Source organism: Pogoniulus pusillus, chromosome 15 (genome assembly GCF_015220805.1).
Source record: "Pogoniulus pusillus isolate bPogPus1 chromosome 15, bPogPus1.pri, whole genome shotgun sequence".
NCBI lineage: Eukaryota > Metazoa > Chordata > Aves > Piciformes > Lybiidae > Pogoniulus > Pogoniulus pusillus.
This window is the reverse complement of record NC_087278.1, coordinates 9728172-9744050: the sequence shown is the minus strand read 5'-3', so window position 1 is coordinate 9744050 and position 15879 is coordinate 9728172. Positions and strand designations below refer to the sequence as shown.

Genomic DNA, 15879 nt, shown 5'->3' with positions numbered 1-15879 from the left:
AATTGCTGAGTCCCTCTGGGTGAGGGGATATGGAAGGAAGGCTAAAGGTATAGAATCATAGAATGGTTTAGGTTAGAAGGGACCTCAAAGATCATCCAGTTCCAGCCCCCTGCCATATGCAGGGACACCTCCCACTGGAACAGGTCACTCAAGGCTTCATCCAACCCAGCCTTGAACACCTCCAGGGAGAGAACATCCACAGCCTCCCTGAGCAACCTGTGCCAGTGTCTCACCACCCTCACTGTAAAGAACCTCTTCCTAACATCTAGTTTGAATCTCCCCTCTGCCAGCTTAAATCCATTACCCCTTGTCCTGTCATTACAAGACCTTGTCAATAGTCCCTCGCCAGCCTTCCTGTAGGCCCTCTTCAGATACCAGAAGGCTACTACAAGGTCTCCTCAGACTTTTCTCTTCTCCAGGCTGAAGAGCCCAAACTCTTGTAGGCTGTCTTCACAGGAGAGGTGCTCCAGCCCTCTGATCATCTCTGTGGCCTCCTCTGGACTCACTCCAACAGGTGTATTGGTCTGAGAAAAGATTTTCCTAATACAACTTTCATAAAAGCTATTTATCCTTCCCCCTTCACCCCAAAGGACAGGAAAAACACTGTGAGTTCCTTAATACTACTTTTATTTACAAAGAGGCAAAGTCTTCCCTTCGTACTGATGTTAGCAGCAAGAATAATTGAGAAGCTTATGATGATCTGCACTGGGACAGGAGAGCCATCAGTGCAGCCAGGTTCCTTGGGCCATGTGAGAGCAAATGGCAAGGGATTCAGTGGCTCTTTTTGAAGCCTGTCTAGGAAAACTGTCAAAGTACAGAAAACAGCTGGGCAAGGCTTGTGCTACCTTATCTAGGAATCTGTGGCTTCTTCTTCATCTGCTGTCTCCTGGAGACAACAGAGCAGTCCATATTTGATGCAGATGGTGAAGAAGCTGATGAGAAAGGGAGTGTAGCTTCCTCAGCCATCTCATCTGCAGGCAGGCTCAACTCCTTTGAGCACCTCCTTTGAGGTGAAATCCAAGCCCGTGGGTGAATCCATAGCTGAGATTCATAATGACATTCAGGCTTAGTGTGGGGCTGGAACACGGGAAGCTTGGTCAGTGTGGGGCTGGGACACAGGGGAAGCTTGGTCAGTGTGGGGCTGGGACACAGGGGAAGCTTGGTCAGTGTGGGGCTGGGACACAGGGGAAGTTTGACACATGTACAGACAGAGGTAGTGAAGAATTAGTTCTGGGTGATACTCACAGGGGTGAGAGAAGTGCCTACAGGTTTGATGTCCTTGATATAAAAACTCTTAGATGAAAGATCTTTAACACAGAGTTGGTATTTTCCCACTGCTGAATAGCCCAGAACTACGGCAAGAAAGCAGACAGACAGGACAGGTGTTGCATGCTGAGATAGATGTACCCAGAGCAGTTCATCTGCCTTTGCCTTGCCACTTTCCTTCTGTGGTCTGCTGCTTTTTCTCAACTCAGATCAGCAAATGGAGAGAGAGAAAAAAAAGGGAAAAAAAACCCCAACCCCCAAAGCAGTTGTGTTTGCTATCCCCACTCTGTGTGAATGGATTGAGGTTTTCTCTTCAGGGAAGGTGCTGCTTTGTAGGTTAGCTTTCAGGGCTCCTTCACCACATCTTTGCCACTACTTAGGCAATGGTTTCCCTTGAGCAATGGAAGGAATGGGCAGCACCGTTGCAGTGTTTTCCACTGATACAGGATGTGGGATGAACTTATCATCTTATCGTAGTCAGAGCTGTGTTTTGCCATCAGGGCAGAGAGACTTTCGATTTCATGACAAATACTGCAGCAAGAATGGGAAATGGTGTGCATTCTTCTCAATGCCATCATCAAACCTGAAGGAGAAAAGAGGGGGAGGGGATTTCCCCAGTAGTTTTAACCAGTAATCAAGATTTCTTTCTGGCACCACGCTGCTTATACAGCTGACAGGTTGTGGCTCTGAGCTGACCTTAGGCTTGAGTCTAAAGCTGGACCAAGAAGCCTAGAATGTAATCTCTGATTAGGACATGAAGTGGAGACATCACAGGAAAGAATTACATCCTTGGCCAGTCAGAAGGAGATGTTTTTGTCCATTTTGTTATTGTCCCTGGTTGGTACACCTTGTACAAAACCTCATGGCCACCTCTTCATGCCTTTCTTCCTCCCACTAGAGGTTTTTAGGCTGGAATGAGGCAAATGGGTCATGTGCCTGCTCAGCCTCAAAGCTGAGTGCTATTTTACACCAAGATGCAGAGCATGGAAGTGCTTGCACAGCTGCCTGCTGGGAGCTAGGGAGGAAAGAGAATGCTGGTGAGATTTGGAATGCTGCTTGAGCAGTGTGGTTTCTATGCCATCACATACAGCAATAGCAGAGAAACAGGTTCAGTTATAAAGGAGAGTTCTTGTTGGCCTGTATGCCAAGCTTCTGTGTCTCTGGTAGCTGAGTAGCCACTGGACATCTTTAATGCCTTTATCATTCTCCACGTGTTGCTTTATTGTCCACTAGCCAGATTATCCATGGAAAATGTCCTCCCATTTCCAGTGATCTGTTTCACCAACTCTACTTTGGGAACTAGTGCTACCCATGTAGCCATCCATGAATTTATACTGTGTCCCTCCTATCTCTTTTCTGGTTTTGCAGCCCTCTACAGTAACTGTGTTCTTCAGCCTCATTAAAGAATAATTCCAGTGGGTTTGATGCAGAAGTCATTCATGTCCTGAATAGAAACACTGTCCATCTAACTCTCCCTGCAGAGAAAGCCTTTTCTACCTATGGCTTTCCTCCAGGCAAATCCTAGACAGAGCCATGGCTGTACTGGCTTTGGAGGTCCCTCAGAGAAAGGTAGGCACCAGTGTTTGGGACTTGGCTAGAGAAGGTTGTTCTGCATGGGTCCTCATCCTGGCTTTGCTTTAGAGGTTGAGAGGAAGAAGAGGTAGCATGTGCTGCTGGTGTGCAGGGGTCAGCTGGAGGGCCTGCCTCCCTGCTCCCCTCTGCTGCATCCATACTGTCACTGTCCTGCAGGTCTGATGGAGCGGAAAAATCAGTGTCCTGCTGGCACATGGACTCATCAGGATGTAAAGCTGCTTTGTCCATCACCTTCTCATCCTGTTTCAGAGCTGCTGATGGCGAGGTGCCTTCACTTGAACAGAGAGCTACAGAAATAACCATGTCCCCCTGGGCTTCACTTCCTGTTTCATTCACAACAGAGCTGTTCTGGAAGCCCTGGCTTGACTTGATACAGTGAAGAAAGTTGTGGGATAGCACGGGCATGTCCTCTGCCACTGTGCAGAGGTCTGGAGAGGGGAGAGCATGGTAAGACTCTTCATCCTCACTGCCACTACCTTCCTGGGTGAAAGGCTCATAGGTGAAGTAGACCTGACAGGGCTCAATCTCAAAGGAGTTGGAAAGATGGAAGAAGAAGTAGCCTTGGTTGGTGAAGCAGCTGGATACAGAGTGCCCACTGGTTTCTTTGGGAGGATCAGGAGCCAAGGTTCCCTTGGAAAGTAGAAACTGGGATTCTTGGTCATTCTTCTGCATAACCTCGAGCCTGGAGATCTCTGGGGTTGTGCTGTTCACACAGTAGGAAGATGTGGAGAATGGTGAGGAAAGCCATTTCTGATGGGAAAGAAATGCAGGAAAGAGACTGTTATGCCCAAATCATAACACTCAGTGAGGTTTGCTCTCCTGGGTGCCCAAAGCAGTTGTGTGACCTTTTCTCTCTCCAAGCAAGAGCTGATGGAGGTGGTGGGGAGGAAAACTCACACTAATGATATCTCAGCTGCAGGATTTTCAGAGAGTGTATCTTTCTGCCACTTTGAAATAGCAGGTCTGGCAAACCTATGCCTGGAGATTTTTGGAGGGGGGAGCAGAAGACAGAGGGTTAGAGTGAAAGGGGGGAGCAGAAGACAGAGGGTTAGAGTGAAAGGAAGAAAAATATTGGAAAGCCTGTAAGGTGAAATGAAGGGTGAAACATTGAAAGCAGTACTGAGATGTGCCTCATGCAATCTTCATTCCTAGGTGCTGAACCAGTTTCTGGTATACGTGCCTGTGCAGATTTCATGTCTAAAGTGCTCTTCCAGGCTCCTTGAGCCTTGATTTCCACACTCTCTGTGACTGACATCCTGCAGTGCATTATTATTCTTTGAAACAACCTGGGTTTGGTAACAGTCAGTTTCATTACCTTTATGGTCAGTAACGTTTTTTGTGCTTCTTTCTGCACCGAGGAAGTATCTTCAGTGCCTGCTGCACACCCCTGCACTCTCTCCCTCTAAGTATAAGCTTTCTAAGACTTTTTACACTTAGAATTTTCCAAAGCTTTGCTGTCCTCTGGACATCCTTCTTCAAGCAAGATGCCCTTTGGCATCACCTCCCACGTCTTGGATTTGACACTGCCTTTAATACTGCACAGAATGGTAATTGTCTCCTTGCAGCTACCCATATGCACAGAGAGATTAGGAGAAGGGAGAGAATGAGCATGGAGAAAGAAGGGGAAGAGACAACAAGAATGCAGAAGACAGATAAGTGCCATCCAGTGTAATGACAACTCACATTAGGAGCAGAGGAAAGGCTCACAGCCAGGAGGAGGGGAGTGCAATAGGAAATCTAGGGAAAAGCCGAGCAGCCTGGAGGAGCCTGGAAGGGACCAATGCAGGGTAGAAGGAGATCTGAGAGGTCAAGAAGTCCCTTCTTTTCACTCAGGCTCCCCATCACTGAAGCAGGGTGCTGAGGTTTTAGTGGTTTGCCATTTCTCAGTTCTGTAATTAGAGATTTCTCAGCTGAGTGTCAGGTTTTGGAAGGTCAGAAATTAAAACTTGGAGAGAGACAAACTCAGCAGCTGATGCTACAGGCACATGTGGGTCTGACAACTGGCTGCCTGCCCCACACATGTGCAGCCAGACTCTGCTTTCCCTCATTTGACCATCACAATTACATGGCTCCATCCCCAACCCCATACCTGAATGTCACCTCCGTGGACTGAAACGAGTGGGGGAAAGAATTTCTCAGGGTCTGGGATGTGAATTTTCAGAATCTTCTTAAACCTTGAGAAAAGAGAACAAGAAAGAGGAATAAAGCAGGTCATGATCTGGACCTCTCTGTAACTGTGGTGGGGGCAGGAATGAGCATCACAGCCTATGGCTGCTACCCTGATGTGGGGGAAAGGCAAAACAGGAGCAAGTCTGAGTGGTCTCCTTGCTCTGAAGTGAGGTACTGAAATACAGTAGCTGGTGGATGAGATGTAGAGAGATGAAATGGTTAAACATGGCATTGGAAAACTGCCCTCAGCTTTTTCCTTAGGGAAGAATAATCAAGAGTTCACTGCCTTCTTCCATCCCTTGGATGGTCACCTTAACCTCTCCCACTAAGCCCCTGTCCTGATGGCAAGCTGGGCAGGTCTCCCTTGTTTCTGAGCTCCAGCTGCTGTGAGCTGCCCATTCTTTTTTTGCTGCCACCACAGGGACTCAGGGGACCACACGGCCTGACTGCCATCACTGGCAAAGCTGTGACACAACTTTCTGTCCTGTTAGCAAGGTGCTGCATGGTCTAGCTAGGACACACTGGCTGTGTAAGCCATTCAAGTATGCCTTGTATCAGTCTGGAGGCCTTTACTTTACTGGAACCAGTGTGTTGTCATCCTGAGGCAGAATGCAGTTATCTAACCTGCTTCTCAGTGCCTCAGAGATGTTGGCTGATCCTGTCAGCTCTTTTCTGAAGCTTTGCTGTGGGATGCTCTGGGGAAAGACCCTCTTGACCTCTGGAGGCAATGAGTGTACTCTCTGAAGCATTAGAATTTGCTAGTTCTTGCATATAAACTACCTTACATCACTGCAGATGCTATTTTTATTCATGCATGTCTAATCCTTTCTTGAATCTTACCTCAGCATTATCCTCCATTCAGTTGCCTTAGGTTAATTACGCTCTGTGGAGACAGGAGGCTTTTTCATCTCTCTGTGCCACACAGCTAGCACTTCCTTATCTTTATGTTATGACTCAAGGTAAAGCACAGTGACCAGCGACTTTCTCACTATCCCTCTGCTATCTAGCTACTTTCAACACTCTTTCTTTGCTTATAGAGAAGCCATCCAGCCTCTGTTGCCTCATCCCTGAGAACGTTTCTCCTGGCTCCCTGCCATGAACATCAGCACTCTGCTTCCTTCTCCTTATCCTGGGATGAGAAAACCTGTGGCTACTTCTAACCTTGCCATGCTGGCATCTCACCCTCTATTACTGCGCAGGGTTAACATCGTGAGACACTTTCAGTCCTGGCCAAAAGCAGTGTCTGGGTAGAAAAGCTGGCAGAGAGGTCTTTAAAGCATCATACAGGTGTTTACCAACACGTGACCAGATGCTTCAGGAGTGCACAGACCAGGGAGCGGAAGAATTGTACTCCTCATTCAGGAGTTTTACCCACAGACCAAATATCATCTGAGCTCTTGCTGGAGTGTTTAAATGAGAAGGTAATGGTACATAGGCTTGCTTGTTTCTCTCTACTGAGGGAGTGCTCAATGCAGTGGCATGCTGTTTGAGAGGCAATTTCGGTGCATCCTTGCCAGGGAACACAAATTTGACCCTTGGGCAACAGAAATATTGAGGCAGCTGTTTTTAATTCAGCCAAGGCATGGCACCAGGTCACGGGAGCAAGGCACAATATGATGACGGTGGCAAAACCACATCATCTTGGGTGGCAATATATGTCCCCAGAAAAATGTCAAAAGGCTGAACTATAAATCATGTCTTTAAGTCACTTTCTACCCTGAATAATGCCAAGTGGAAAATAACTGAGCTTTGAGAAGACACACAAGATACGGGAGAGGAACAGAAAGGGAAACTTGATTCTCATTTACCATTTCAGAGTCCGTAAGTTAATAAAGAAAGCAGTCACAATGACCACAACGATGCAAGTGCTCACTACAAGAACTGGCAGGACTGTCTGGGATGTTTCTGCAAGACAAAAGAGAGGAAGGGGATTGCTGTGAAAATTTAACCAGAGTTCTAGATATAGGACTTGCAGCCCTTCCATGGCTGTTAAAAGTAATCAGAGTGAGCCTCTTTTAATACCTTTATATAATATGACAATATTGCAGCATTATAATGCAATAATATATTACAGTAAGAGAAGATAGCACAAGATAATTGTATTTTACTGCATCAGTTATACAGGTCAAGTAACAGAGTTGTGCTGTGCAGCTTAGGATGCCTTGGAGCTGACGTAAGTTTCTGAGTCTACTTGACATTGCTCAATAGATGATTTGTGCTGAACAGCTTGAACTCCCTGCTCATAACTGCACCACAGCTGGAGGTTGCCACAGATGAAGTGCCATAGTCTACTGGTTGAAGTGTTTATCAACCTGTCTGCCTTGTTGCAAGGAAAAGCAAATCAAGGTTAAGTGGAATTTGAGACTTGAAACAAAATTAAGAGTTACTGGGGGAAGACAAAGTCATAGGATTCGTGGGTATTTGAGAAGGAAGGAGGACCAAGGATGGAGAAGGTTAGGGGTCAAGGGGCTGGCTCATTTCTTTGGAGAGGTGCAAGGAAGTTTTAAGAGGCCTTTAAGTTACAGCTTTCCACCAGATTTTAGTACTTGGACTGCAGGGTTAGGAAAAAAAGACTGACTTCCCACATTGCCAATGCTGCCAGCACTGCTCAGGCTTGTCTGGCACCAGCTCAAACTTTTCTTAATCTCTTTCATATGCTTCTCCCCAGTGTACATTTGCTTGGTCTTTCTATTCTGGTGACTCTCTCTCCTGCCTGCCCCCTCCCCTCCCTCCATCCCTAGTGTCCCTTGGTCTGGGCCTGCAGAGCATCTCTGGAGTAGTTGTGAGGGAGCAGAACACAATAAAAGACGGAGGATACATTTTTAGGGCATTCATTCTTTGCCTGTCCTTGAGATGCTGCTCAGATCACTTTGTCTCTTCTGCCTCTGGTACCCTGGTTATCTTTGGGTCTTGGTTGCCATGACAACTGGTTGCGGCTGTATCCTATTCACTGACATCATACACTGTCAAAATTTGATCGCCACAGCAACACAGTGCCCTTTCTAAACATAGTTTCTCTGTTTATACCAGCACCAGGCACAACAGGGAGGGGGTGAGCAGGGGCAGAGAGGGGGGGACATGAGAAGGAACAACCTTTTCCTGCTTATTTTTCAGAAAAGAAATGACGGAGGCACCACAGGCACCACCGATGATTCACTGAATGGACTTGCTCAGGGCACTGCCTTTCAAGGCTGGAGGTATATCCCATGCTGTGGTTCACGGCAACGACTGATGGAAGTCTCAGCAGATCCTTTTGGGAAGGGCTTAACATGCATGCAAGTCATTTCCATGCTCCATGAGACTTTGTAGGCTTAGGTGTCCCTTGGTTCAGGAGCTGAGCATGCTCTTTCACTACGCTTCGCTGATCAGTGACTTCGATGGACCAGGCCACTTTAGAAAGCTGCATTTTATGCTCCTAGGTCACATTGGCACCTGGCAAAATGCCAGTCCTGGCCACTGCTTCTGCAGGCCAGACATCTGGCCTGAACGCCCTGAGAAAGCAGTCTCTGATTTACATCTTGTGAATTTTGGCTGGCTTCTGGAAGTCAGAAAGCCCGTGTTGGGCTAGCCTGACCTAGCGTATTAGGAGAGGCAGGTCGTTTCCAACCTTTTGATTGCTCTTTGGTCAACATAATCCTCTCTGCCCATCTTACTCCAGCTTCTCAGCAGCCTGCTTTGGCTCTGCTACGTTGTTTTCCCTCCCCTCCAAGTCAAACTGCCTGACTTTGATGCTTACGGCCAGCTGGTGTCCTCCAGAGTACTGGCTCACTCCAGTCACTCCACACGCCTTTGCAGTGACTTGCGACACTCGGCCGCGCACGGACAGCTGCCTCATACTTCAAGTTGGGTGTGAGGCTCTCAAACACCATCCACATCTGGTCCTGTGCAATGGTTAAGTTCCTGGCCTCCTGGGAATAAGGCAAAATCAAAGCATCATCAGTAAGCTGGTTTACAGCCTCACATCCCCATCTCTTCCAAGGTTCTTGCCCTAAGAGAAGACTTTCCCCAGATTTTTAAAGCTCATGCACTGTTCATCCACCCTGGTGGAAGATTCTTCTTTGCTTTGTTTTTTATAAGTTTGTTTTATTTTTTTAATCCCTTTCAGATCTGTCTTGGAGCTGTCTGGGTTTCTTTGTGAAAGCAAAAGTCCTGGGTGATGTAAAGAAGACCCAGGATTCATATGATGACAGGTCCCATTAGCCACCTCTGTACTCACCTCCCAGGACTGAGTCATGGTTCGGTAGCGAACTTGATATTCCCTCTCCCCGTCCAAATAGTGAGAGGAAATGTTTAGGCTCCACGTCAAGTTGTAGGTGTTTTCATTTCTGCTAATGAGCTGAAGATTTCCTGGAGGCCTCAGCTTTACTGGGAAAAGAGAAGGAGCAGGACTGATACCTCCACAGTGTCTGTCCAGAACAGGACTCCATTGCAAAGCTCAGTGCAGCAGTGATGCCTTGGCTGTGCTTACAGATTCCAGTCAGCCACACCCACACAAGATGGTTAGTGAGCTCCCTGCCTCTGTTCCTCCTCCTTTCCCACTGCTGCTGGCAGCAAAAGGCCTTTGTCTCCAAACCACATGAAAGGCAGCTCCTCCCTGAGCCTGTGAGAGTGATCCCTACAGTCAGTGCAATCAAACACATCCATGCATCCTACCTCGTAGGGGTCATCCACAGAGCAATTCTAGGGACAGGAATGGAGCATTTTTGGGGAAACAGATACTTCCCAACTGTCCTTTTGTAGAGCTACAGCCACAAGGGGACTGAGTTACACAGACTGTCTAGGCTGGTCCTTCCCAATCCTTGACTCCAACCATGCCTTCTTACAGCTCACCTTGAAGCATCTCTATTGGACATCTTCATGAGACAGGTAAGTGCACGTGTCCAGCATAGAAAGGGCACAGAGAGATATTCTTCTGGATTAGTGATTTGAACCCTTTCAGCAAGGACTGGTGCATGCCAAAATTGGCTGAAAGGAGGGTGGAAGCACATGTCTGGTAGGAGGGGCAGGGGAAGAGCAGTGAGGCTTTCCCTCTGTGCTTCTTTCAGCATGCCTTTCTTAGGAAGTCATCTGAGATGTCGATGAGTTGTGCTTGAAGCCAGAACTCATAGTGCAAAGCACTCTTATTTAAAAGTGCCTCAGACACAGGACAGGGCTGTAAGTGGCTGCTGTGACACTGCTTATTAGAGGTGCAAGTGGCAGGAGTAAACATGGATCTCTGTGCTGGTCCTAGCACAGGACAAGGGAGGGATGCAAGTCTAAAAGCAGCTATGAGTGCTGCATGGGGAGGAGAAGTTACCTATCATTTTGTGGGGAAGCTTCAGAGACTTTGAGACAGATGAGTACTCACTATTTGCAAGTGGTCTGAAATCTTCTATCTGTGCAGGTATAGACTGGTTGTCTCCCAGCTGGCAACGCACAGACACGGTAAGGCAGTCGGCAGCGGTGAAGCATTGCGTCTGCAAGGAGAGTTTGCTGTCAGTGACGCTGAAGCCTCACCAGGTAGCATTCATATTTCTAAACACTGCCTGTGTATAAGAGGTTTAGGAGCACTTGAAAATAAATATTGTTGTGGCTGAAAAGCATAAGCCTCAGTTGTAAGAGAGGAGCCAAAGATTTCATAGAATCACAGAAACATTCAGGTTGGAAAAGACCCTCAGGATCACTAAGTCCGACTGATATCCCTACTGTACAAGGTCCACCCTAAACCACATCCCCAAGCACCACATTCAAACAACTTTTAAACACATCCAGGGTTGGTGACTCAACCACCTCCCTGGGCAGCCCATTCCAATGCCTGACCACTCTTTCTGTGTGGTTTTTTTTTCCCTAATATCTAGTCTAAACCTACCTAGTCACAGCTTGAGGCCATTCCTTCTTGTTCGATCACTAATTAGAATCACAGAATGCATTGCTTTGGAAAGGACCTTTGAAGGTCATGTCCAACCTCCCTGCAGTGAGCAACTAGATCCCCAACTAGATCAGGTTGCTCAGGGCTCCATCAAGTTTAATCTGGCATATCTCCAGGGATGGGGCCTCTGCCACCTCTCTGGGCATCCTGTTCCAGTACTTCACTACCCTAATTATAAAGACTGTCCTAATGTCCAGCCTAAATGTATCCTGCTCTAGATTTACGTTGGACTGTCTGTTCATTGGCAAGCAGGGCACAAAATATTGTGGTATGCTTGCTTGCTAGGGTGGCTGAATGTGCTGTCTAAGCAGGAAAATATCACTCATGCTTTCTCTGGGTGGCAGTTATTGAGAAAACCTGTTTTTATTCTAACACTCTGTGTTCATTGGCAAGCCTGAGACGATAGTATCAAATATTACTCTTGAAATGCAATGCTATTAAAAGGCCACCTGCACCACGTGGTATTAAATATGCAATAGGGAAATTAGCTTGATTAGAATGAAAAGGCTGCAGCCATTTCCCAACCATGCAATTTGTCTTTGCACAGGATGGATGTGCAGATGTAAGAAAGCTTTTCTGCTGTTAGAACTAGCTGTGACTTAATAAGGGGAATCAGCTCATGTATGGGTGAGGGTCTTTCTGAAAACACAAGTGTCGAGTTGGCCTCTCCTCTAGGCTGCGTGGGAGAGGCAGAGACACCAGGCTTACACCAGTGTGATGCATAATGGTCAATCCATTTACTGAAGCTAAGCCTGATACCTATATAATGGAGTTGAGTACAGGGGTATGTACTTTGTTAGGCTCACATGGGCAGAAATGGGCTGTCCACACGCACACAGGCAGACCTGACCAACTACCCTCCTTAACCCCCCTTTGCAGCAACTTAGCCACAACATTTCTTGTTGCCAGGGCTGACCAACAGCTCAGCTACAGATAGCAGCTTCTCTGCCAGCCTCCCAAGGCCACCCCTCTGCAGCTGTGCCTCCTTATCAGTTCAATTACTCAATCCTGCTTACTCTCCTTATTTTCTCAGACTATTCAGCTCTGCTCAGTTCTGCTCAATCCTGTTCAAACCCTGGCACACAAGGACTGCAGTAACCCCAGAAAAGACTGAGGGACTAAGCAGCTATGCTGGTGAAGGACTTAGAGAGTAAGTTTTACCAAGGGCGGCTGAGGGAACCAGGACTGTTTAGTTTGAGGAAAAGGAGGCTGAGGGGAGACGTTATCACCCTCTACAACTACCTGAAAAGACAATGTAAAGAGGTAGGTGCTGGTCTCTTCTCACAGGTAATTAGTGATAGAATAAGAGGCAACGGCTTCAAGCTGCACCAGAGGATGCTGAGGCTGGACATAAAAGAAAACATTTTCACTGAAAGAGCAGTTAAGCAATAGAACAGGCTGCCCAGGGAGGTAGTGGAGGCCCTGTGCCTGGAGATATTCAAGATCAAACTTGATGGAGCCCTGAACAACCTAATCTAGTTGGGGATGTCCCTGCCCACTGCAGGAGTATTGGAGGAGATGGCCCCCAAGAGTCCCTTCCAACGTGTCTGGATGTGTTTAGATGTGGCACTTAGCAATATAGTTTAGTGGTGAACTTGGTAGAGTAGACTTAACGGTTGGACCTTATCATCTCAAGGGTCTTTTCCAACCTGAATGATTGTACCATTCTATGAGATATGTAATGAGTCTATAAAAGGACTGATTTAAATTAAGTATAGTAGGTAACATATTTACATCACCATTAGCTCCAGGGATGTGTTGCTGTTGCATCTTGCATTTGACACATCTAACCAAACTTCACAGTAGTTAATAATCTGGAAGATGGTACTGCTCTCATCAAGGAAAATGAAATCAAGAGGTGACCTCAGAGCTGGTGGTGATGTCCATCTCTCCAGAGAGGAAGGCCAAACACAGATGACTGAGTTATGATAGGGACACTGCATGTGATCCATCTGTCCTGCACCTCTTCTGCACATATCTGGTCAGCATGGCCCAAACCACAAAGAAGTCAGTCCTTCCTGCAGGTGCACCCACAGAGATGATGTATATCAACCACACACAGCATCAAGCCCAGCTCCACAGTTGGAGTCAGGGACTAGGTTTGGGCTTTTGATACTGCTCCTGGGTGTCATGCTGTTTATACACCCCAAATCCACATACAAATCCTTGCCAACTTGTCACTAGCCAGGACATCCCAGATGAGTTACTCACATTATTGTCTTTGCTGAAGGTCTTGATGCACCTCCTCAGTCCTGTTGTGTGTTCTGCTTTGGGTAATTCACAGTGCTCCTTCCGTTCTTCAAGTCTGGGACCTAACCTGTGTCGTAAGCAGGAGAACTGCAGTGAGACAGGGAGGCTGGCTTGTATTTAGTCAAATTTCATGTAAGACCAAAGGCCTTTTGAAGTATCTTGCATCCTCACAGAATTGCTGAACAGGTTACAACAAGGATGCAACCTCACTTTCTCTCCAAGTTCGATGGGCTGATGTGTTTTGGCTTTCCAGTCCCATGCACCAGGCCTCAGAACAAATTTGCCCATCTAACCTCACTGGAGGTGTCTATGTGACAGTCACAAGCTACCCACCCCCTGCCAGAACCACGCTGAGCCTCTTTTTGTGACAGGCACCCAGGGTCAGGGTGGTAACTCTTAGCTGGAGATGTCATAGTTTGAGACCACAGGGACTCAGTCAGCCCTCACTGCAGTATCACAGTATCACAGTATCACAGTATCACCAAGGTTGGAAGAGACCTCACAGATCATCAAGTCCAACCCTTTACCACAGAGCTCAATACCTGCACTTCTGCTGGGAGAAGCAACCATCAGGAAGTGAGAGAGATTAAATGTCCAGGGAAGACAGGGCAAACTATATTTTCCTTAATTTATCATCACTCAGGGTGCAAACATCCCAGCCTATCCTAGCCTCTGTATAACTTTAATTCCACCCTCTTCCACCCCACCTCTGTACATCCTCCTCCACTGAAGATGTCTCAGTCCAGAGGGTGGCTACCAAGGAAGAGATGTTCTTTGGAAAACAAAGGCAAAGCTATAGAGCTGGAAGATGGGCTGTGCTAGACAATTTGGGACTGCCAGATGACAAACACTGAAACAGTGGCCAGCATCTCAGCCAGCACAGGGTCAGAGACAGAGTTCAAGGCAAAGACCTTCGGCTCTATGACTGCTCTAGCCTGGCCTGGGGAGGGGACACCTGCATTTTCATGAAGTGGCAAAGTTGCCAGGACAGTTTTTATTCAAAGCATTGGCATTCCTCCGCCTCTCCAGTCACCCACCTGCCACAGAAACCAAACTTTGATACAATCTCCAGATGGCATGGTGCTTCAAGCAGGTCCCTGATTGGGTTCCAGTCACAGAATAGAGCTGCCCGTGAGTCATACCAACAAGTTAGGCTGGAGACACCTGCCAGCAGAGAAGAGATGGACAACAACGTGGCTGAAGCAATAATGATATTTGTCATCAATCACCACCCCAGACAAATCTGCCTCATCCCAAATTACAGATTGACTCCTCTTTGGGAAAACTATCTCCAAGAGGGAAGGCAGAGACAATTCTGTGTGCCCTTGGAGATTGATGTGCTCTTAAGAGACCTGTAACTATTGCAGTGTCCTCTGGCTGCATGTTACAACACGAACACTGCACAGCAGAGTCCCATGGCACATACAGTCTTCCAGCTGAATCCCTCTCCCTGCTTGCCCATCTGGCATGGGTGAAGGGAATCGTTTCTTACCTTGTGCTGAGTCTGATGCCTGTGAGAGAGGTGGGATGCTGAACAGCCAGAGGTAACACAGAGGCAGCAAAGAAGGCTTCATCTGTGCTGGTGACACACTGAAAGAGAGAAGGTGCCCCCCCAGTATAACTCAGCAATGCAAATTAAGAAGATGTTGTCTCACAGGAGACATCCCCTGTCCTGAGGCAGAGCTCAAAGACAGCACCAATCTTCCAGGCTCAGAAGCTCATATGTCTTCCACTCCATGTTCTGTGCTTTTCCTTCAGCACCTCATTGTTTTCCCGCCTTGCATGCTTTGCTCGGCACAGAAACCATTCTCGGTGCAGCCCAGAGAGTCTGTTTGCAGGAGCAGTGCCTTCTGGAAGTGTGTCTATGGGTGCACAGCAGTCTGTGTGTGTGTTGTCTCAGGCTGCTTGCTGACTCAGGCAGAGAGTGCTGCCTTGGTTGCACATGGCTTGTGCTTTGAAGAGCTTCTGGTTTTGGTAAGCCCTAGGGCTGAAATAAGTAAGTGCTTGCTGAGCAAGGGGAGTTTCTGTCTGCAACGGACAGAAGGCAGTTGCAGAGCTCATGGCTTAGGAGGTAGATTTTGAATGGCTTGTATGGGACAGAAGGGGAAATCAGGGAGAAGGAGGAGTTCAGCAGGTTCTGGAAAGCAAACATTTTACTATATCACAGACTATTACACAGTTACACACAAACCATGCACCACCTTCAACAGCTACACCTTGTACCGATTCGGAAGAAGCCATCCTCTTAGATGTAGCAGAAACTCTGGATTTTGGAATTAGGGAATTCTGCAGCACCCCTTATCCACCTGTGGCACCGAGGGAGACTCCTTGTCTTACAAAGCCTGAGCAGCCAAGCTCTGCATTAGACAGACTGGCCTTATGAGCTTCTCATCCAAGCCTCTCCCTCTCCCCACCCACCTGAATGCCTGTACCTTGAGGTGTGCCAGTGGAAGGGACCATCCTCACCTCTGAGCAAGTATGGAGCACAGGCAGAGCAGAGCAGAGCAGAGCAAAATAAGACTGGGACTGCCAGGGGAGCAAGAAGAGAAGGTTTGTAAAGGGCTGGCATGAGGCATGTCATCAGTTCCCGTTCTGATAAAAGATTAGGTTCAGATGAAGGTAAACATGATGACAGCACATTAACAAAGCAGAGAGAGAGGGAAAGAGAGCAGGCAGTGTGGTTGTGAGATGTG

The 15879-nt window shown here is 47.4% G+C and overlaps 1 protein-coding gene across 1 annotated transcript; it reads right to left on the bottom strand.

The window, feature by feature from the left end:
* Positions 1-2787: 2787 nt before the first annotated feature.
* IL2RB (interleukin 2 receptor subunit beta) lies at positions 2788-14760 on the bottom strand. The gene is made up of 9 exons (XM_064154802.1): positions 14679-14760; positions 14224-14350; positions 13148-13253; positions 10376-10484; positions 9245-9393; positions 8765-8936; positions 6837-6933; positions 4949-5033; positions 2788-3609 (listed from the first exon to the last, which is right to left on the bottom strand). Exons 1-9 carry the CDS (start codon positions 14758-14760, stop codon positions 2788-2790), a joined length of 1749 nt encoding a protein of 582 aa, XP_064010872.1.
* Between the last annotated feature and the right edge of the window lie 1119 nt (positions 14761-15879).

Coding starts and splice junctions, on each gene's coding strand:
- IL2RB (XM_064154802.1), bottom strand. CDS start 14,760: ATGAAGCCTTCTTTGCTGCCTCTGTGTTACCTCTGGCTGTTCAGCATC. Junction 14,351..14,678: donor GGCATCAGACTCAGCACAAG/GTAAGAAACGAT, acceptor CTCTGCTGGCAG/GTGTCTCCAGCCTAACTTGT. Junction 10,485..13,147: donor CCTTCAGCAAAGACAATAAT/GTGAGTAACTCA, acceptor CTCTCCTTGCAG/ACGCAATGCTTCACCGCTGC.